The 22,621-nt window shown below is 39.3% G+C and overlaps 1 protein-coding gene across 3 annotated transcripts in view; it reads left to right on the top strand.

Moving 5' to 3' along the window:
* Pde4b (phosphodiesterase 4B) overlaps nt 1-22,621 on the top strand; it is a 495,117-nt gene that overhangs the window by 429,397 nt on the left and 43,099 nt on the right. For 2 of the 3 annotated variants that reach the window (XM_090334674.1, XM_090334675.1), the window contains one exon: nt 22,313-22,425. In XM_090334674.1, coding sequence (XP_090190800.1) covers nt 22,313-22,425 — 113 coding nt within the window. The remainder of the gene's footprint in view (nt 1-22,312; nt 22,426-22,621) is intronic. The other variant, XM_090334672.1, reaches the window with a different exon arrangement.

The following is a 22,621-nucleotide window of genomic DNA, read 5'->3' as shown; positions in this document are numbered from 1 at the left end:
AACCATTCTGCAATACAAATATAAATAACTAAATACACTTTAAGATCCAAGACATAACGTTCTGAAAACTGATGTCCCTGAGTGGACAGAAATGTAGACAAGTAAGTATGTGATTAGTGAGAGGTTTTTTTTTTTAAACCTCTAAGTTACTCAATCTCCCTTGAGGCTCAGTTTCTTTGCCTATAAAATAGCCTTCATTCTCCACCCAGTTCACAGGCTGCTTAAGAATCAGATGACATGACATATGAGAAAACACTTTGCAAATGCTAAGGTAAGACTATGGTATAATTCTTACTGGCTGTACGTACTTGTCAGTTGCTCAGTGCACGCAGATCTGGATGAAGGGAAGATACCAGATCGAATTCATCATAAATTACAACCAAGTTTAACAAGCTGAGGAAGAACTATGCCCGCCTTTAGGGGTCGCCTGGATTAGAACACAGGCCTCTGCTACTTAATCAGAGCTATGTGGCTTCAAGCAAGATTTTTAACCTCAGCCTGGGGCCATAGATTAACTTCAGGAATGGAGATGAATAAAACTTCTTAGATTTTCCAAGAAGAATAGATAATTATAAGTAAAGTGCCCTTTGGGGCACAGCACCTTGTACATAGAATTATTCCAATAAATAGTGTCTGAATCCTGTCCATTTGCATATTTCCATCGTAGTTAATGACAATACTGTGTCAAAGGTTTAAGTAACCTTTTAGGGTTGCTGATGTGCAGCGTATCTGATAAGCATTGACCTCCTGAGCCACCTTCAAGCTCTCTTGATATTTGGTGATTTGATTATGTAGGGGATGGTGGGGAGGTGTGGGCCCCTAGCAGCCCATGCCACATGGCAACTGAATACTCACATGAGTCACGGAAGCGAAGTACCCGAGATGGTATACCCATATACCATCTTCATTGCACCCTCCCAAGACCAAGGGAAATCTTATTTCTTCCTATACTTTTTTTGGGTGTTGGTTATGGGCTTGAACTTAGGGCCTGTGTGCTGTCCCCTGAGTGTTGGAGAAGTGTCGGGGGCGGGGCTGTTGTTTTTTTATACTCACGGATAGTGCTCTACCATTTTGAGCCACAGCTCTATTTCCAGATTTTCAGTGGTTAGACATAAGAGTCTCACAGATTTTCTTGCCAGATTGGTTTCACACCCCAATCTTCAGATCTCAGCCTCCTGAGTGGTTAGGATTACAGGCATGAGCCAACAGTGCCTGGCTTCCTTCTCTACTTCTGTGGTAAATCTTAGAAAAACGGAACTTCAGAGCTATGAAACCTGTAGATATCATCTGCTTCAGCACTCACAGCTAAGCATCAAACCTCAAGAAAAAGGCTCTGGATTTCATCTAAATGAATCGATTGATGACAATGCTGGGTAAGACCAAGGCATCAAAGCACCATCTTCTACTATATGTACTGTACTCAAGAGGGGATTCCAGTTCCACACTTCATTGCAAGTATGAAATTATCGCCTTCAAACTAGACTTTCATCTTATTCCTCATGGAGGCCTCTGGATTAAACTTTGCATATGGTAATTAGTGAAGAAAATATTTCTAAATGGAATTAAATTTCTAAGGCACCTTCTTCATATACTCAATTTTCAGAGCAGAGATCAACTTTAAAGATCCCTTTTAAATGGCCAGGTTCATTTCTTTGTGCTGCAATGTCTGCTAATTCTCTGTCTCCTGATGATTTCTCGAATTGCTCTGGATAGACAATGGTCTTTCTCTTGCTTGCTACTTATCCTAGTATAAAGCAAGATAGCAGTGTTGTGCTTGAGTATTAGCTGGCAGTTCATGCCTATAATCCTAACTACTCAAGAGGCTGAGATCCTCAGGAGTCACAGTTCAAAGACAGCTGAAGCAGGAAAGTTTGTGAGATTCTTTTTTCTAAGGATCCCACCAAAAATCCACAAGGGAAGTTGTGGTTCAAGTGATAGAGCAGTAGACTTGAGCAAAAGTGATCAGAGACAACACTTAGGCTGAAGTTCAAGCAAATGCTCAGACTAGCATCAGAAAAAAAGAGAGAGAGAGGACCGGGAGTTTGGCCTAGTGGTAGAGTGCTTGCCTAGCATGCACAAAGACCCAGGGAGAGAGAGAGAGAGAGATAGAGAGAGAGAGAGAGAGGAGAGAGAGAGAGAGAGAGAGAGAGAGAGGAGAGAGAGAGAGAGAGAGAGAGAAAGACAGAGAGAGAGAGAGACAGAGAGAGAGAGAGAGAGAGAGAGAGAGAGAGAGAGAGAGAGAGAGAGAGAGAGAGAGAGGAGGGAGGGAGGGAGGGAGGGAGGGAGGGAGGGAGGGAGGGAGGAGGGAGGGAGGGAGAGAGAAATTCAGTCTGAAATCAGAATAATATAAGGATACTGGCTGACACTCATTAAAGACACTGACATCTGACTTCATTAAAATTTCAAATATCAATTATGTATGTGAAGTTCTTTGTACAGTGGTTGATCCATAGTGAGTGCTTAATAAACACATGGCTTAGTATGAGATTCTACAGCGAGAAGTCTGTTCTTAAAGTGTAGCACCGTGCCCTGGTTAATTTTGTGTGCATAGGAACTTGGATGATGTTGTCTGGTAAATAGTAGATGCTCAAAGCTCCCCAAGGGAGGAAGCAAGAAAAGGAAGGAAAGAAGGGAGGAACAGATGTGGGGTGCAGTTGAGTTCTTTCTAAAGGATACTAGAAGTAGGTTTGAGCCCCAGTCTCTTCAGCTATGAACTGTGTAGTTTTTGCATCTTTCATTGTCTGTGAACCATATTCCCTTTATGAGCAAGAAGGACTTGCTAGCATACACTTCATCTTATTCTTGAGGAGATAACTTGCTTTAATATAAGGGAGAATGTTTTGAAATTGAAATATAGTTTACCATAGATGTCTCCATTGTTGCAAAAGACCGGCTTTCACTGTCTCTTTTGTTTTGCCTATAGTATCTGTGTGTGGACTGCCCATTCACAGCACTGGGTTGCCTACAGTATGTGTGTGTGGACTGCCCATTCACAGCACTGGGTTGCCTACAGTATGTGTGTGTGGACTGCCCATTCACAGCACTGGGTTGCCTACAGTATGTGCGTGTGGACTGCCCATTCACAGCACTGGGTTGGGTTCTGGGAGGAGGTCTTTCCTTTCAAGATGTTTACAATGCAGTGGGAAGTTGTAACTCACAATCTTTGCCAGTAGCCATGACAATTAGCTTTAGAGAACTTCTGGGAGGGCCTGTGACCTTGATCAACCTTTACAATGAATGCCCTGTACCAGTCTTCTCTGAAGTCACCCCTATGCTAAGCCTCCTCCAGCTTTCCTGCTGTCACCTTTGTCAGATGTCACCAGAACCATTCTCTTATTTCCTTCATAACATACATTTAAAGCAACAAACTGTGTTTCCCGTGACGTCAGTGATACAGTAGCACAGTGCGGGGGGGGGGGGGGGGGCGGTCACAGGGTGGCCTGGTGCCAGCAGAATAGAAGAAGTCAGGGCTGATTTCGGGCAGCACACTTCCTCACTCTTGAGCACTGAGTATTGGACTTGGGTCATTATGAGACTTTTTTCTTCTCTCTCACTCCCACAAGTTCTTCTTTAGGTATAAATCCCCAAGCTTGAGATCTTAGAAGCCTGAGGAATACAAAGAAAAGGAAGTTCATCCCACTACCTCTCAGAGCTCATCAGGGACTCATAAAGCTTTCTAGGTTATAAAAGCTGCAACTCATTCAAGGTTTCTTGGAAGCATGGCCTCAGCTCCCCTTCTCCAAACCCAGATGTCAGCCTCTAAGCGGCACATTGACGAGGGTTTAGGACTGCCACAGTTAACTCTAGGGGTTTGAGTTTCTCCACAAAGATTAGAAGGTGCTTGTTTTTTCTAAATTTTATTTTTTATTGTCCGAGTAATGTATAGAGGGATTACAGTTACATTCACCAGATAGTAGATACACTGTTTCTCACACATTGATACCCTCCATAGAAAGTGTTTGTTTTCTACTGCTTTGGTGGCAAATTAAACAATTGCAGAGGTCTAAAACAACAAAGGCTTTAACAAGGCTACATTCCTTTCTGGAGACTGTAAGGAAAAGCCATGATCTTTACCGTTTTCAGCATCTCAAGGCTGTACACGTTCTCTGGCTCCTAGCCTCTTTCTATCCTCCAAGACAATGAATCAAATCTTTATATCTCATCACTATGACACTAACTCTCCTACTTCTCTCTATCACATTTAAGCACCTTTTAATGGACTGGGGCCATCAAATAATCCATAACGTTCCCCAAGATTGGCTTATTCACAACAGTAACACTATCTGCTGTTTCTGTTCCATTTTAACATACAAATTAACATGTGTAGGAAGCAGGATGAAGATGCAGACATCTTCTCATACAGCAGGGATGGGAAGTGACTTTGCTTCTTGCAAAGTCCTATAGAAGGATTGGAAAACTGGCCTGTATGTCACTCACAAGCATACAAGTCAGCTCCTGCACAGTTCACAGTACTTTCATCATAACATGTCAGATTTGAGTATTTGTGATAGAGATCAGACAGCTCATAGGCCTGAATTATGACTGTGTAGCTCTGAAAAAAAGTTTCAAGTTTGTCTACAGCATATTCTCTGTCTCTATCTCTGTCTCTCTGTCTCTGTCTCTCTCTTTCTCTCTCTCTATATATGTATATATATATGTATATATGTCTGATTCTAGCTGTGACTGTTTAAAGCATCGTTCTGACACCTTACAAAATGTCTTCTTCATGATTTGTTTGTTATTGTTGCTTTCTTTTGCATGACTTCCCATAGCCCCCCTTTAAATTCTAAAAGTACTTTATTTACCTTTCCAGATCTTCCTCCTCTATTCTTAATTACCTTACAATTACTCAACTCTTGTAGCAACTCCAAGTACCACAGAGTGTCAGTTCTTGTCACTTCCATAAATGTTCATCCCTCTGCTTCAAATGCATTTTTACCTTTTTTTCCTGGCTAATAATGTTCCTATACATCCTTTAAAACCTTTTCAAAGCACACCTTCCTTCAGGAAATTGTGTTCTCCTTAATATATCCACCCAAGGGGAAGCAATTATTGCATCCTTGAAACAAATAAGGACAACTTTATCTACTCTATATCCCACTTCTTATGATACAAGTTATTTCTCCTTTCAAGCAGTCTCATCTCATCAGCAACCGTTTTCATCAGCATGGTTTTCAGCCAAGATCCCTAAAGTAGGGCATCTCTGGGGTTCAAATCCTAGCTAATTCCAAGTATGTCTCAATTAATCCCACTAACCTCCTTATCCTGCACAATCTCTTTCTCTATGCCTCCCTCTGTTCAAGAACCATATCAAATCTATACCCTGTTTAATTCATGATCTGATCCAGCCCTGGCTCTTCTTCTTCAATCTCTGTTCAATGAGAGATATCTCTTCCCTGTTTTTCATTTCATTTTTGTTCCTTAACCTTCCTCTATTAGTTCCCTTTAGCTGGCTTTTTACTCCGTTTCATTCTGTATATTTCTACCAATACTTAGGAAAGACTTGCTTTGTTCAAAGCATACCTTTACTGTTCCCAGTTCTTTTCTGGAGATTGTTCCATGCATTGCAGCTTAACCTTGCTGTTTTCATTCTGTATTGTTATGTTTTTGTGTCCCTGTGGGTCACATGTTTCTTGAGGCAAGCACTGTGTCTTCTGCTTTGTGTATTCCTCATAGGATTCTCAGTTGTGATCTACTTACTGTTAAGTCCAAGCACCCAGGTCAAATTTCCTACCCCATTTGCTATTTCCTTTCCATTTGTCCTGCCAGCTATAAATGAATGATAATAAAACTATGTTAGCTGGGAGTGAAATCTAGTGGCAAAATGCTTGCCTAGCACGCATGAAGTTCTGGGTTTGATTCTTCAGTACCACATATACAGAAGCCACCAGAAGTGGTGCTGTAGCTCAAATTTTAGAGCACTAGCCTTGAGAAAGCTCAAGGACAGTGCCCAAGTCTGAATTCAATCCCCAGGGCCATATATATACATATATATATATATACGTATATACACATATATACATATATATGTATGTATTTGTATATATAAAACATATTAACTATGTTAATAGGTTATTTTGAACAGTATTTGGGGGCTAGGAGTGAGGCTTAGTGGTGGAGTGCTTGCCTAGCATGCCCAAAGCTCTGGGTTCAATTCCTTAGTACCATATACACAGAAAAAGCAGAAGTGGCACTGCAGCACAAGTGGCAGAGAGTTAACCTTGAGCAAAAAGTATCCAAGAACAATGCCCAGGCCCTGAGTTCAAGCCTAAGGGAAAAAAAAAGAGTATTTCAGTCAGGGTAGACCTCAATTGATGTTTGTAATTATTAATACTATACAGACATAGAAATTATTCCCTGCTCGGGCCGGGAGTTTGGCCTAGTGGTTAAAGTGCTTGCCTAGCATGCACGAAGACCCGGGTTCGATTCCTCGGTACCACATACATAGAAAAAAGCCAGAAGTGGTGCTGAGGCTCAAGTGGTAGAGCTCTAACCTTGAGAAAGTCCAAGGACAGTGCTCAGGCCCTCAGCTGTAAGTCTGGATTAGAACATTTCATCCTCAGATTTTCAAATTATATTAAATTTTATGTATCTTATTTCACCTGTACATATGGAAAGTATTTATATAGTCTTTTGTGTAGTTGGGCTGCTCCCTCTTCCACAGCTAAGACCCACCCTCCCTACAAAAGCAGAAGTGCAGTACAGGAACCGTGTAACTCAAAGTTTTCACAGAGAACTACATCCTGAGTTTTGACCACATAAACCTCACTCATTCTCCACTCTCTCAGGTTCTGTTTATGAGTCTGAAGCTGCCAGGTGCCAGCTGGACCTTTCTGTGAGGAGCTGGCTAAACTATTCTGTTTCAGAAAACTAATTTCTAATCCAAACTACAACTACTTGAAATTCATTCAAAGTGTAGCCATAACTCATTCATTCAATAAATTCAATCAGTCCATGAACTCCATTCAGTAAAAGTTGGCTAAATTAAAGCAATCATTCAGTAAGACGGAACCTCAGAATGTCTGCTCTATCCGACTGCAACAAGATTTGTAGTATGGTCTTTTTCTTAAAAAAAATATATAAAGATTATTATTTCCTTATTCACTACTATGTCAAGTAATTTGAATTTTTCTAATTCAAATGACCCTTTTAAGCTACATCACTTGATGTTGTATGATAAATGGCAAATTAATGTCAGAACAGAAAAATAGTAAATAACAGAATATTAAGAAAAATAACTTTAAAACAATTAACCTAGAAATCTATTATCTAGATTATCTCACTTTAAGATTGTTCTGAATCAGTCTTCAGTTGCAATACCTGTGAAGCCGATTTAAAAAAAATTAGGCCCTAATGTCAAAAGTGACATACACAACTCTTATACTCCGTGTGTGTGTGTGTGTGTGTGTGTGTGTGTGTGTGTGTGTGTGTGTGTGTGTGTTCTGGGCGAGATTGGTTTAAGCCAGTATTTTTTACCTAGCCTGCACATTTATATTGGCAGGCTTTCACTGGTAAATATTGGTTTGAACCAAACACTGAAATCTTTAATCACATTTAAACAGACCCTCCATTATTCTGCAGTAGACACTATATTAGAAAGGAAGAAGCCAAGAAAGAACTAGCAGATCCCATAGGTATGATCTTCAACAGTCAAAGGGGAAAATCAGAATTAAGTAAAACTTTGTAGAGAAAGAAATGCCAAGAAAACTGCTGCTGAAATACAACATCTTGTTTTTCTAAAGTCTGAAGCTGTGTTCAGTTAAGTGGCATAGTTTACAAACCAAGAGAAATTAGGACAGGAACGGAAGTATTGCTAAATTAGGAGAAACTCGCTGAAGGAAAGCAAGCTAGTTGGGACACACACAGTGCTGGCTTCTCTCTCTGAGTCTCAAACAATTCGTGTTTGCCTCTGTGTCGATTGAGTTGCCATGAAACCGAGGCCTTCATTTTATAAATTTTGAAAGTTGTGAATTGGTTATATAAAGCCATAGTTTGTCTATCTTCAGAAACTGTGAGACACACTGCTATTCTTTCCTAATATGCAGACACACAAATCTAAGAGTCATTTGATTCTGTTCATCCTGTGTCTTTACTCATATCCAAGGCTCCAAGGCTGCTTACTGAGTAATCCAGAGCCATCTTCGGCATCATAAAGGCTGTGAGTCTCCTGCTAATGTGTTTCTTCCACCTCAGCCCTTCCTAAGCCTCCATCCTTCCCTGGAGACATAACCCTGGGCTCTGTAGATGTTTGTTAAGAAAGTCTTCAGGAGGACCAGTGTTTCGCCTCTGAAATCTGTGATTATCTTTGCTTAATTAAACCATTGCACACCACATTGTAAGGCAGATGATGGGATTTGAGAGCAGCAGGAATCCTTTTGAGATGGGTGGTTAGCCATAGTGAAGGCTGCCTAGGAGAAATAGTGTGTTTGCCTTGCTTTTCCTTTATATACAAAATAAATAAATCTCATAAGCTCCAGAAGAGAAAGAGGAGAGAAGGCAGGACTTTTAGGGGGGAAATGGTTGAAAATGGTAGACCCAAATAGAGTTCTCCTAGAGCAAATCTAGAAAGAATAAATTCTCAGAAGCCAGTTTAAAGAAACTGCCTTATACATCTGAGTTTAGCCTGGGAACCAACCCCAGAAGGGTCAGAGGCAGCACTTTTATAGACTGGGATAGTAATAAGGATCAGCTTTGAATTAAGACTGGATTAGAAGTTCAGTTCTAGCCTGTCCTAGTGGGGTAACTTTGGGTAGATTATGTAATCTCTCTGAGCCTTAGTCTGTTCACCTATAGAAAAGGGATAATAACTATTTACTAGGGTCATTGCAGAAATTAAGTCAGATAATATAGAAAGTTTCTCATGCACTGCTTGACTTATGGCAAGTCAGAAAAAAAGTGACACCATCCCAAATGTTTCTTTGGGATTTACGTAACAGAGTCACCAAGCTATTGTCAGTAGCACTAGGGGAAAATCACCTAAATCTGAACTCTGGCTGTACTAAGAAAATAATTGAATATCATTATTTATCTTCAATGAAATAAAATGATTTGTCATATATAAAGTGATATTCAGGGCATTGAATCATGATAAAAGTTTAATTAACAGATTTAAAGTACTTGGAGTCAATATATGATACTCAATAACTGGTAATACAAGCATTATTATTATCATCACTACATTCAAAGCAAATAATTATGGTGAAATGAATTAGGCCTTGAGGTGGTTGAATCCTAGATACAGAATTCTGTGCTGGAGCAATAAGAAAATGCAATGCAAACCCCACAAGTACCTTTAAGCTTTCTAGCATGTACAAAGAAAAAGTAAGCACATGACTAGAATTGTGGCTTAAGTAATGAGTGCCTACTTATTAACTATAAGGTCCTCAGTTCAAACTCCAGTACTGCCAAAAGAGCAAGAAAGCAACGAAACAAAGTTTATTTCAATAATTTATTCTACTTCATCCTGTCTAAAATGGTGCCATTTCAACAAACAAAGAAACAGAAACATTGATTGAGCTATTTTTCTTCATGTTTTCCAGAGACACTTAGAATTTTTACATGTGCAGTGTACTTCACATTTAAATGTTCACTATCCATGTTTTGAGTGCTCAGTCACTACATGCGATTATGAGCTATCATATGCCAGATTTGAAAGCAAGTTCCTGCACCTTGATGAGCCTCAATTATTCATTTGTCAAAACAGAGCTGACTTTAATGGCTTTGCTTGCAAAAGAAAATGAATGAACTTGAAAATGCTGTGTCAGCTGAAAAGACTGCATGTTACAAGCTTTCTTCTTCCCAGCGCTTGGCCCTATAAACATCTCTTTCTCAGTGATTTGCCCAAAGTACACTATGTGATCTGAGATATCACCAAGATAGTGTGGGACAGACAGAGATTCCTAAGGGCAAATGTGAGATATTTTATCTGATCACTTTTCTGGAGATTCAAAAACCTGTAGTTCTCTCTACCCATCACATTTGCTTTTACTTTCCAGTCATGCATGAAAATCTTTTAACAGGTTTCATTGTAAAAGAATTTGAGACTTTGTTGTTTTGTAAGCCCCCTAACTTTTCCTAAAATAATAAAAATACAATAATTATCACGTCTTTTTTCTACCATATCTTGTCAATGTTTCAACTTTCTTCTCTCTGATCTATAATTCATCTTCTTTGTTGCATATGGAAAGAATCCTAAGCTTAATAGTGAGAAAGCCAAGCTTCTGGAGCTTGAACTCAGGGCCTGGGTCACAGTCCTTTGGCTTTCTCAATGATAGTGCTCTACCACTTGAGTACACACCACTTCTGGCTTTTTCTGTGTATGTGGTACTGAGGAATTGAACCCAGGACTTTAGGCATGCTAGCTAGGCAAGCACTCTACCACTAGACCATACTCCTGGCCTGTATCTTTAATTTCTACATTTACTCGTTTTGGATTTGGGACAAGACACTGAAATTCTCTAAGCTTCAATCTCTTTTTCTACAATCTAGAGACAATAGTAAGTCTCTCACAAAGTATGATGATTAAAAAGATGACATGTCGGAAATCTATAACTTCAGAGCACTAGACAACGATAAAGTAGCATTAAGAGATTTTTACAGTACTTTGTATCTGCCGTGTTTCTATTGAATAGCTTTCAATGGCTCCACATTGCTTGCCAAAGAAAGTTATATTACTTATCTAGCATAAAAGAATCTCAAAGATCTGGCTGCAACTATATTGTTTTTGCAAATATCTGATTCTATTCAAACCGAACGTTCTTAAATAAATAAAACTGGATTATTTGTCTTTTCCAAATAAGACTGAATGATGTAATAAGCTTGATTTCTTATTGTAATCCATTCCTTTCTTCATTCTTTTGTCTCTCAAAATGCCACACTTTTTTCGGACTCTTAATTGTCTCATGTCCTTTTCCCATGTCCTTAAATTCTGTGTCTGTGAACCCTTGTATTTTTGTTCTGACAACTGAAAATTCAATGTGGGATTCCAGTAACATTTGCTGCATAGAAATTTGTGGGAAGTTTTCTGAATACAGCCACTCAGTGAGAGTTATAAAATGAAAGTCTATACGTGACTTTTGCAGAAATGCTATTGACAAGCAGAATGTTTCCCATTTTAGAATTAGCCACTTGAAAAAGCTAAACAAGAATGCAAAAGAAATACAGAGCTTGTTAAGTTTGGTAGTGTTGAGTTAATTGACAAAATGGTGGTTTATTTGGAGACTAGTCACATTGAACAAGAAAAAGAATAAAGGATATTGTATCTTCAGTGATTTTCACTAGCAATTGTTTTGTTTTGTTTGTTTTGTTAATGAATTTCCTATCTTTAGGTATGTTGAGCCTACCAATAGGTCCTTTCTTGGTGTCTATTAAATAATAGATCTGTAATTCATAAACAGCCAGCCAGAAAGCCAAGCTCCCTGTCTTCAAAAAAGTTTCCACCTACTAGGTGAGATAAAGAGAAATAGTTGCAATAAAATACGATTACTTGGTCACTATGGCTGGGCCATTGTAATGGAAGTACTTAGAAGAAGAGTATTCAGTTCAACTTCAAATGTTCAGAAAGTGTTGCTAACATCACTGGTCCTCGGCTGAGTCCTAAAAGTTAAGGATAAAGATAAGCAACACTAGGAAAAAAAACATTTTTGGCAGATGGAGATGCTTAAGCAGAACAATCACAATCTATCTATTCTAGCTGAATATATTGGATGTGAGGAGTGGAGCCATTTAAATCACCAACTCATACACTAAGTTTACACTTAGCAAGCAATTTTTAGGACTATAATTTTATCTCCCATATAGTGAAACATGACAAGAAGACTACGATAGTTTTTCATAAAGTAGAGCTCTTTATATGTTTTGGCTTTGGATTTGACATTAGAGTCCTGTGAGCTAGACTAGAATGAGTTAAATGAACTCAAAATGCATTCATAAAGACTGGGCACTGGTGGCTCATGCCTGTGACTTACCAAAAAGCTGAGATCTGAAGATCATAGTTCCCAGCCAGCTCACAGATAGAAATATATGAGATTCTTTATTCCCAATTAACCACCAAAAAGTCAGAAGTAGAGATATGGCTCAAATCTTAGATACCATTCTTGAACAAAAAAGTCAAGAGAGAAAGGGGGAGGTCCTAAGGTCAAGACCCAGTACCAAAACAAACAAAATAAACAACAACAAAATATATTTAGAAAAATCACATTTCTGAACATGAAAAGCTGAAGTGAAGGATTTTTTTCTTCAAATCCTACCCCCTTTGAGTGTTTCTAATCCATGTAACCATGCTACTACATACTTCTACCATAGCTATATTCTAAGTAGGCTAGGGTAATTAAGAAATAATTCTGTTCTTTTATGTTGCTAGGACAAAATATCTGAGTATAGGTAATTTATAATTGCTTCTCAAATTCAAGAATCTGAAAGCCCAAGATCAAGGTGTCAGCAGCTTCCATGTGTAATGAAGGTTGCTTTAAAAGGACCTGTTGTTGTTTCCATTTGCTAAGTCCTCTGGTGAGGACCAAGGCTTGGTCTTCATGTGGGAGAAAGAGACAGAAGAACAAAGAGGCCTGGTCCTTTTCATTTCCTTTTATAGGACTGCTAATCCTATTCTTGAGGACTGTATATTCCTGATTTATTCACTTCCTAAAGGCTCCACCTCTTAATCCTATCACACTATCAATTAAGACTTCACATATAAATAAATATTTGAATTATTCTCATCAATTGAGGGAACTGATAGCTAGAGAGCTTAAGTACTGTCTCCAAAATTAGATAACAGTAGATTATAGAGCTGGAATCCAAGCCTAGCAATTCCAGCTTCTGAAAATAAGTTTTAACCACTGTTTTTTAATCTTTATAAATCCTTTTGTACAGGCTTGATTTGTAAAAGAAAAAATTGGACAGCAACTTGACTCCATTTCTGATCACTGGCTTATAACATTGGTCATAAATAGCAGCACAGGTGGATAATTACTAAATGTTTTTAACTGGATATACAGGCTTTCACTGCCAGGAAAATGATCAAGTCAGTCTTTCTGGTTTAGGTAAGGGTAGAGATATTGGAGGAAAAAAAAAGAAAATAGAGCAAAACATAGCATTATGAAGCTGGCACCTCAGAAACATATCTTTACCTTGTCTGAGTTTACCTCAGAGAGAAAAATAAGAAATTTATATTAATTATTTGTAATAGTCCTCATAGCTTAATATAAAAAGGCACAGAATTTAGAAAACATGATTTTTCTCTCTTTTCCTTACTCTTTATATTTTTTTCTTCTCAGTCCTCTTTTCTCCTTACTTCTCTCTCCCATCCTGCAACTTTGAGGAGATTGTTAGGCACATCCAAGCTACAGTTTTCTCACATGCACAATGAAAACATGCATGTCATCCTCATAATCATTCCTATTTCATGGGTCTTATTTTTCAAGGAAAAATGAGATACCCAAGTGAAAGTGCCTACTAAAATGTCAAGTTATATATACAAAAGCTAGTTGTGATTGGAATTAAAAAAAACTTGTAGTGTTTGAGATGCTAAAGAGAAAGGCAATGAAATGACCTACTTTCCACTGTTATTTCCCCAAGGGCTCTGAACCTCTTCTTCAGTGAATCTACCCAGAGTAAAGTCCCTGTCATGTGCAACTGAAAATCTCCATGTTTATAAAGACACATTAATGAATTCCTGCCTAAAGAAAAGCTACTTAGGGCTTATAAACTTTGCCTTTGGAAGAATCTCATTGGCCAGTACACACATCTTCTTCCATCCCTGTCATTTGCCCTAGAATATCTTACTTAAGGTTAAAACAATTTGTCTTACCAAAACCTTGCATTCTAAGTATTTTTACTCAACCTTCATCAAAAGAAAAATAGAGAGCTTTGAGGATAAGTTGTGATGAAGGAAGACAGTAGAAATGAGGAAGTCATGATAATCTACCAAATAAATAGGCCAAGAGGATCAGTCTCTAAACAATGACATCCTGGTCTCCATACACTAAACTATTTTATACTTTAACAAATGTTTCTAGCATCAAATGGAATATAATAACAATATAAGCTTATTAACTTCAAGTCACCAGGAATGACTCAAAGAACTGAAAAATGTCAATAGGGCTAGAAGCTTGTACATAAAGCTAGAGATCATAAGAAAGTTAAACAGGGCTGGGAATGCGTTCAGTTCCTCAGTACCATATAAACAGACAAAGCTAGAAGTGACACTGTTTCTCTAACAGTAAAGTGCTAACTTTGAGCAAAAGAATCTCAAGGACAGTGCCCAGTCCCTGGCAAAAAGAAAAGTAAAGAAAAAGAAAAAAGAAATGAAACAATTCAATGTTTTGAGATACATTTCTAACTTTCAAGGGGTCAGCAGTCAGCAAAGTGGTAAAGGAAGCTGATAAGGCACCACACTTCATGGAATTACCATTTGGAGAATGGAGAAGGGATTTTCAATAGGATCATTCACTGCAATGACAGTGCATATTAATTAATGTATATTAATTAATGCTAGAACCTAAATGCTCTGCCAGCAGCAGGCATGGCATGTACTTCTGATGAATGAATGAATGAATAAACAAGCAAATGAATAAATGAATGAATAGCTTTTCATGCATTTCTCCATGTCTGATGGGCCACTACTCTGATTATGTCTCTTAGGATTTGATCAAAACTAACAAATTTGAACGTTAAGACCACTACTGAGGAGAAGCAGTTTCATACAGCAGAAAACACATTTTAGGATTTCATAGACATCTTTATATATATCCCTTATCTTATGATTATAGTTATCATAATTTTGTGACTTGATTTATAATCAAATGCATCAATCTGCCCTTAGGAAAATAACCCAGGACCAGAGAGAAAGGACTGATGAAGAAGGTCCTGCCATGTACCAGATATTGTATCAAATGCTTGACGTTCATTCATTCATTAATTCTTAGTTCAAGCCATTCTCCTGACACACAAGTGCAGAGACAGAGGCACAGTGGATGACTTAACCTGCCTGAGATCCTCATGCTAACAAAGGGTCCAGATAAGAAATTGTGAACAGCTCAGTCAGATTCTAGGGGAGTATACTGAATTTTGAGTTACTAGGAATATCTGGGTCTATGTCATCAAAACTGATAACTGTTGTTGTTATCAGTTGTGTGAAAATTGCTCAAACTCTGTTAAACATACCCATTTCTACAGCTCAACAAAAGGAAAGTAAACATGTTTTGAAAAATCCTGCTTTGATTTTCTATCTTTTTTTCCCAAAGTCAATTTTCCCCTAGAGAAAAGTCCAAGATGAAGAGGAAAGTTTAAAAATACCAAGTATAGAAAGAAGTTTGTGAATTTTCATCAATGAAAACAATCATATACTCAGTATACAGACCAACAAATAGATTATTACCCACATTCCCCTTCCCCCACCAGAAAGCTTCTCAAATCCTTTCTAGTGACCAACTGCTAACTTAATCACTGTCTTCACTTCTAACAGTAAAGCTCAGTTTCTTTGCCTCTTTGGTTTTATGGAAATAAAATAGTTTTGTTCATTCACGTGCTTTTATTAGCTGGTTTCTTTCGCTCTACACTTATGCTTAAGAGATTCATCCCATTGTTCATTCAGCTATCGTTCTAATAAACATAACAACTAACATAACCTTGCAGATAATCACCGCCTTCCCTAATGAGGAGGCAGTGGAAATATGTGAGGCTCATAAGCAAGAAGTTCTATACATTTGCTTTGTTTGATAGACAGTGGGGGGGGGGCATGAGAAATAAGATAGAATGAGTTACATTAAACCTGCATTTAGATGCAATGTCACTTACAGGACATTTATGTTTTGAGTATGTTGTAAATGTTTTCACAATTTAATTGTGTGTTTGGGGTGAGGGGTAGGGCCCTCTCGAAGTTGAAGCTTGAAGGAAGGCTCTTTCACCACTTCTGCACAAAATCAGTAGGTAATAAGATCACCCTTCACTGCGCTCATTGCAGAGCCAGCACCTGAGGTCTGCTACCAGCTAAGCCACTGACTTCATAAATGCAAAAATCTGTCTCCATATTTTCTAACTATGAGCAGCTAGCTATTTTGTGGCTAGGCAGAGGTTTCTAGTTACGCTCCTACTGCCACATTTCTCTGGATTTATTCCTTTTCCAATACTACCTTCACACACACACACACACACACACACACACACACACGCACACACATACACATTAATATAGGATTTGCTTGAAAATCACGGGAGAATCTATGAACCCAAATAATAGATGAAGCAAAAAGTTATTGAAACAGAAAAAAGGGGATCATTGACTGCAAAGGAATGCCACTCATTTGTCCATTTGTCAAATGACTCAGTTTCTCCTGTATGTATGTACACACATACATGCCAGCAAAGATATGCATCAAGGGGTTAATTATGATGACCTCTGCTTGGTAAAAATGTGAGACTTTGATATCAAAGTTGTGTTCCTCTGTAACTCTCTCTCTTTCTAAGAGGGAGTTTTTATCCCATCTATAATAAAAATGAGATCCACAAGAGGTATCTGATCATGAAAGCTTAAGTGCTTCTGCCTTCTGCATGAGAATAAGATATTTTCCTTGTCTTTATATTAGAGATAAGTCATCTGGGAGAATTTAAGTAATTCTGCCTGAGGACAGGAGCATGAAGCAAGCTACAGTATGAGAGCTCTAGTAGGTCTTCTGAGTAAATATTGCACAGTTACCCAGTGCTGAAGGACTGTACTAGGTAGATCAGAAAAGGAAACATTTAGAAAAGCAATTATGCAATTTTAAACAGAAAGCACCCAGGGTATGATGTGACTTTAAATGTCACATTTTTGGAAATACAAGTGTTTGCCTTCTCTGTGGTGAGTTGAATATTCCATTTCACAAAGTAAGACATAGTTCTGCCAGGAATCTGGAGAGGACTGTGGGCTCTAATAATTTAACCTCTGACTTCTCACGTAGCTTGGGATTTCAAGTAAACTAAAGAAAACCATCCTTTTTCACCTCTTTCATGCAGAAAGATTGCAAGGATTAAAGAATACCATGTTTGGAGCTCCTTTGAGAAAAGAGCTATTTGAATGACATTTGTTATTAAAGATTAATGCTCATTATAACTAGTACCTACTTTATCTCCCTATTTCTTGGGACCAAGTACAATACCTACTAGTCTTACAAAAGAAAGAAAATCCTTTTTTGTTGCCATTCTTGTTAGTGTTAAAGAGGGGAATAAGAGAGGAAAGAAAAATTTGATTCTCCTAGATCAAATTTGTTTTCCCATCTTCCCTTATTTTCTGTGCGAAATCAAGGCTGATGACATAACCATGATTCCACAAACTATCCTTACTCAGTGGAGACCTGCTTTTGTGGTATTAAGTGTTGTTCATTCTCAGGGTCATCTTATATAATGCAGGATAAGACTAGCCTCATGGGCATTCTACCTGTGTAATTGTATAAGCTCCATATTTGTTCTATTGCAAGCATAATTAATCTGTAAATTTGGTTTTCTTTTCTCTTCTTTTTCTTTTGTGCCAGTCCTGGGGCTTGAACTAAGGGTCTGAGCACTATCCTGGGGCTTTTTCCTTAAGGATAGTGCTCTGCCATTTGAGCCACAGCACCACTTCTGGATTTTCTATGTGTGTGGTACTGAGGAATTGAACCCCAGTCTTCATGCCTGCTAAGCAAGCATTCCACCACTAGGCCAAATTCCCAACCCCTTGGTTGTCTTTTAATATGAAGTGTGATGAGAAAATGACATAATGTATATTGCAATGGCCTGGAGTCCTGTGAATTTTCCTATCTTCCCTGACCAAATGTTTGTTTGTTTGTTTGTTTTGATTTTCATTATTTTGCTGTTGTTTTATAGTGCTAACCATCAAACTCAGGGCTTTTCACATGCTAGGCCATCACTCCACCACTGAACTATATATATCCCAGCCCCAGGTTTTCACCATCCTCTTTGTCTGACCTCTGAAATCTCCATACTCTCCTTCTCTGTGACCACTGCATCCACAGCAGGTGCCTGGGATGGGTGCAGAGAAAACCTGAGTTAAGCAAGTGTACAGTGAAGAGTCTAAGGCTGGACCTTGAAAGGTGTTGTCCCTGTCCTGGGCTGGAAACAAGCATGTGTCTTGGTAAGGATGAACCTCTTGTCTACCTCTGATCCAGGTAGTAAGCATGTCCCCCAAAAGAGGTTACAGAGCCTTTAGGGATATACCTAGATATCGAAGGGATTTTTTAGCTGTGGAGGAAAAGAAACAGTTGACTTGCCCCAGGCCCCAAGCCTGGCTAGGGCACATCAGGACAGACAGTATGGATAGCTGGCAGGACAGGACAGAGTATTTTGCAGCTGCTAAACTGTATATGAAGGATTGACTGCACCCCACTCTGTTTTCCTAGGTGCATACAGATACCAGGCAGACCCTAAGTGTATACTACATGACCCAAGCAAGGCAATATATTTAGGCCTGGGTGTAAGCATTCCATCGTGGGCCCAGCTGGAAAGCCCTCCATCTCTCTTGACCTAATGGCTTTTGCATTATCTTTTGCCTTCTTACTTAGACCCCATAAAACCCAGCTCCTGTCCCAGCTTGGACACACAGTCTCCAAGCCAGCAGGAAGGCTGTGCCCCTCAATGCTCTATCTCAATAAACAGTCCTTGCCTGTGGAAGATGGAATCCGGCCTGTTTCCTTGCTTTCTCCTCCATTTTCCTATGTATACCAAAGTCACAGGATCTAGGACCTCTGGTCTTAAGAGGGCTCAATAATCACTTTCTGGTATTTCTACATATGAAAGAATAGGATATTAAATAAAACTTGCTCACTGACTCCTTCATCTATAGTAACACATGTGTCACAATACTATAAGATGTTAGCAATCAGGAAACCAGGATGTGAGATATGTGGAAACCATATGATTTTTTTTTCAACTTGCCTGTCTATCTAAAAGTATCTAAAAGTAACAAGTGAAGGAATACAGGAAAAATAAAAGATAAAGCTTTGTGTTCTAGGACCTCTAAAGGCACTTGTTCCTGGTTTTTTGTTTTTTTTTTTTTTAAACAAAAAGCATTTTCATTTTGCACTGGAGTCTGGAAATTATGCTGCAAATTCTTACTGTAAAACCCCCTGTCAAATATATAGCTCTTGTCTTAGCTACATTTTGGCTCCTCCTTCTGGTCTTCCCCACCCCTCATGTGATGTCAAAGCATCATTAATAATTATCTTTATGTATCACCAACTAAAATTGGCTATGAGGAAATTTATCTCATTTATCCTATGTATGAGTTTGTAAGAAATATACATTCATATATTTATAATATATTATGCCAGTCCTAAGGCTTGAACTCAGGGTCTCTGAGCGGTTTTATTCTAAGCTAGAGCTCTTCCACTTGAGCCACAGCTCCACTTCTGTCATTTGCCAGGGGAAGAGGTGAAGGTGGGGAGGGATTGTTGTGGAAGGGTACTTGAATATAATTGTCTTATGACTTTCCTGCCTGGGTTGGTGTTGAACCATGACACTCTGATCTCAATCTCCCGCATAGCTAGGATTTCAGGTGTGAGTCACTGGTACCATTCTTATCCCCATTCTGTAGATGTAGGAAATGGAGGTCTAGAAGAAAAGAAAAGGACAGCGTACCCAGTTTTCATTTTAGAGCTAGTACTTTTCCACAGCACTGCATAAGTATCTTTCTGCCTCCAGGTGTTCAAGGCTTTTTAGTAACTTGGGCAGCTCTTGGGTTTCCATTGCTACAAGCATTTCCTGGGTATCTGCTGGTGGGTTTCACTCTCCAGGGGCAGTGCCAGAGCCACGCAGCTACAGCATGATAGACCTGAGTTGCACTGCTCATTTTCTTTGGTTGAGCAGTAGCTTATTGGGTCTCCCCCCGTACTGAGCCTACTACACTGTTTGTGCCCTCTGCCTCAGGTACCATGAGACACGTGAGACACAGAAAAAGTTCCTGGAATGAATTAGGTATTTGGGAAGCTATTAGTCTTACTCATATGGCTTTAAAACCTAATAAATTTTGTTTTAAAAATAGTGCAGTTGACTAGAAATCGAAATGGTAATGAATAAAGATGTTAATGAAGGAAGACGCTTCTGAGACTATCAGCCAATCAGCCATTTCTCCCATTGGACCAATAAGAAATGAAGCACATCTACCACTTGTTCTGTGATTGATGGACTATTAACGAGCCTAGTGTTCAATATTAGTATAGTAATTCTACCTAATTGTAATATCGCTTAATAGTGTTCTTTGTCAGGGCTGCTGTTAGTACAATGACCGTATTTTCTACATGAAAGCTGGAGCAGAAATTTTCCTCTTCGTAAAGGAGAAATGTGCCATATCATCTTACAGTCCTTTTCACATATCTGTTGATTCAAAAGGCTCTGTGCAGACTTCTACTCCTCACTGTCCTGGTGACTGTCAGGTCCTAGTTTCAGAGAATTCACTACAGGGGGAAGGTGCCCTGGCAGAGAAGCCCAAGCAGGTGGGAAGCCATAGGCTTTTCTTCTAGTAAAGGCAGGAAATAAGGTAAGGAGGACTCTGTTTCTTTGGGAAGCGCTTTTCTGGAGGAAAAGAGAGAAGGTGAGGGAATGACTAATCTGGCTTCAAATTGTACTCCTTAGATCTCAGCCTCCTGAGTAGATAGAATTGATTAAAGGTGTGAGCCACAGTCTGGTTTAAAATTAATTTTATTTAAAATACCTGCATTTTTGTCTGCACATTTTTGAAGGGTGTGAAAAAAAATGGAGGAAGTTACCACTGTGGTTTTGTGGCTTTTCAAGTATTGAGTTTTAACCCCTGAAATACTGAATAATATACACATACTAAGGGATAAACAAAACAATTCTTTGACATGTGCATCTTTGAAGTGTAGCCAAGAGATTCTTATTTGCTTGGAATCAGACTTCTGTCCATTCTCTTTGTGCTTCAAATGGTTGGGTGCCACACACACAAAATTATTCAAGTAGTAGAAAGCAATGTAGTCCCACCAGGATTTCTGTAAAAGCATATTCACATGTGTGCTAAATCTGACAGGAATGTTATACTAGAATTCTGTATCAAATTTTCCAAAAAGGTTATTAATTTTATGGAATGCTCAACTAGAAAGCTTGGTTAAGTTAATGAATGTCATTCTCTTTTTATAACTATGTGTAGTTTCATTAATTCATCTAGTATCATAAAATAAATTCACTGTTTATTAACACAGATTTTGTAATTTCATAACCTAAAGTGTTTGTTTAGATCCACAAACTTTTAGGTATAAAATGGCATCCTGTAGCTAAGTAAAGAGAGTTCCAACTGTCCAGCCAAAATAATTAAAAATAAAGAGATCTTGAAAACTTTCTTGGGGGGGGGGGGTGGGGAGAGTACTCAGAGGAAAATAGAAAACTTGCAAATGTATCCAGAAGTCTAGCTTTCTCAAGTGACAAATGAGAGCCCCCTCCCAGCTTTATTAAAAAGAAAGGTCCTCAACATTCGCATCTGGCTCCACCTGAAAGTCCGGTTCACAATTTCTCTGTGATCCTGGCACTTGTAGAAGGGAAGTTTTAGCTTTGTTTAGTATAACTGGAGCTGCAAGACTCCCAGGCCAATAAACACATTTCATGTAAAACTCCAGACAGTTTCTCTTAGACTAAAGTCTTATCAGGGAGACCTCATTTCACCTCTAACTGAAGGGGAGATTGTGGGAAGAGAAAGGAATAGCCCACCACAGTGTGTGTGTGTGTGTGTGTGTGTGTGTGTGTGTGTGTGACTTCACTGGATCTGAAATTCTCACAGGAGCACTCTCCTCAGAATGAATGACTACCCAGCTTTTGAACATGGAATGGCCAAAGTTTTCCCTCTGATCACAAAGGTCTGTTTCACTAGAAGAACAGCAGAAAGAAGCAAAAAGCTTTCCTCACTTCTCATCTCCGCTGCAAATACTCAGAAATGACATCACACCCCCTAAAGAGCCCCGGGGATGACTAACGCAGGGGCAGCCTGAGAAAAACTCTTCTCTGCTTCGGCCTTTAGTTTTAGCACACATTGATGCAGACGAGCCTATAAGAGAAGCTTCCCCGCCTTCTTCCTCAGAGGAAGTTTCTTGGTAGATCAGTGACACCTCATCCAGGCGAAGGGGGAGGGGGGTGAAAACTTGGCACCAGGCAGCCCCGCCGAGCACCGCGGTGATTTGTCCTCCGGGTGGAGCAAGCTGGAAGGAAGGAATCATGAAGGAACAAGGGAGCACCTTCAGTAGTGGTGGCAGCAGCAGCAGCAGCACCAGCGCCAACTCGGCTATGGACAGCCTGCAGACGCTCCAGCCTAACTACATGTCTGTGTGTTTGTTTCCAGAAGAATCTTATCAAAAACTAGCAATGGAAACGCTGGAGGAACTCGACTGGTGCTTAGACCAGCTGGAGACCATACAGACCTACCGCTCTGTCAGCGAGATGGCTTCTAACAAGGTAAGAGGAGCGATTTGTACATGGGAATGTGACCCAGAGCCAGGCGTGCGGGGCCCTTCCCGGGCTTCAGAAGCTTCTACCAAAGTGTGAGCGAGCGACCCGACAATGGATTTATGTGTTGCTCTGTCTTTAGGAAGTCTTTTCCAGAGTGCTACCCTTTGTGTAGTGTCGCAGCCGCGCGTGCGCACACACACAC

Source organism: Megascapheus bottae, chromosome 6 (assembly GCF_031878675.1).
Source record: "Megascapheus bottae isolate mThoBot1 chromosome 6, mThoBot2.hap1, whole genome shotgun sequence".
NCBI classification, from domain to species: Eukaryota; Metazoa; Chordata; class Mammalia; order Rodentia; family Geomyidae; genus Megascapheus; species Megascapheus bottae.
This window is presented reverse-complemented; position numbering and strand designations above follow the sequence as displayed.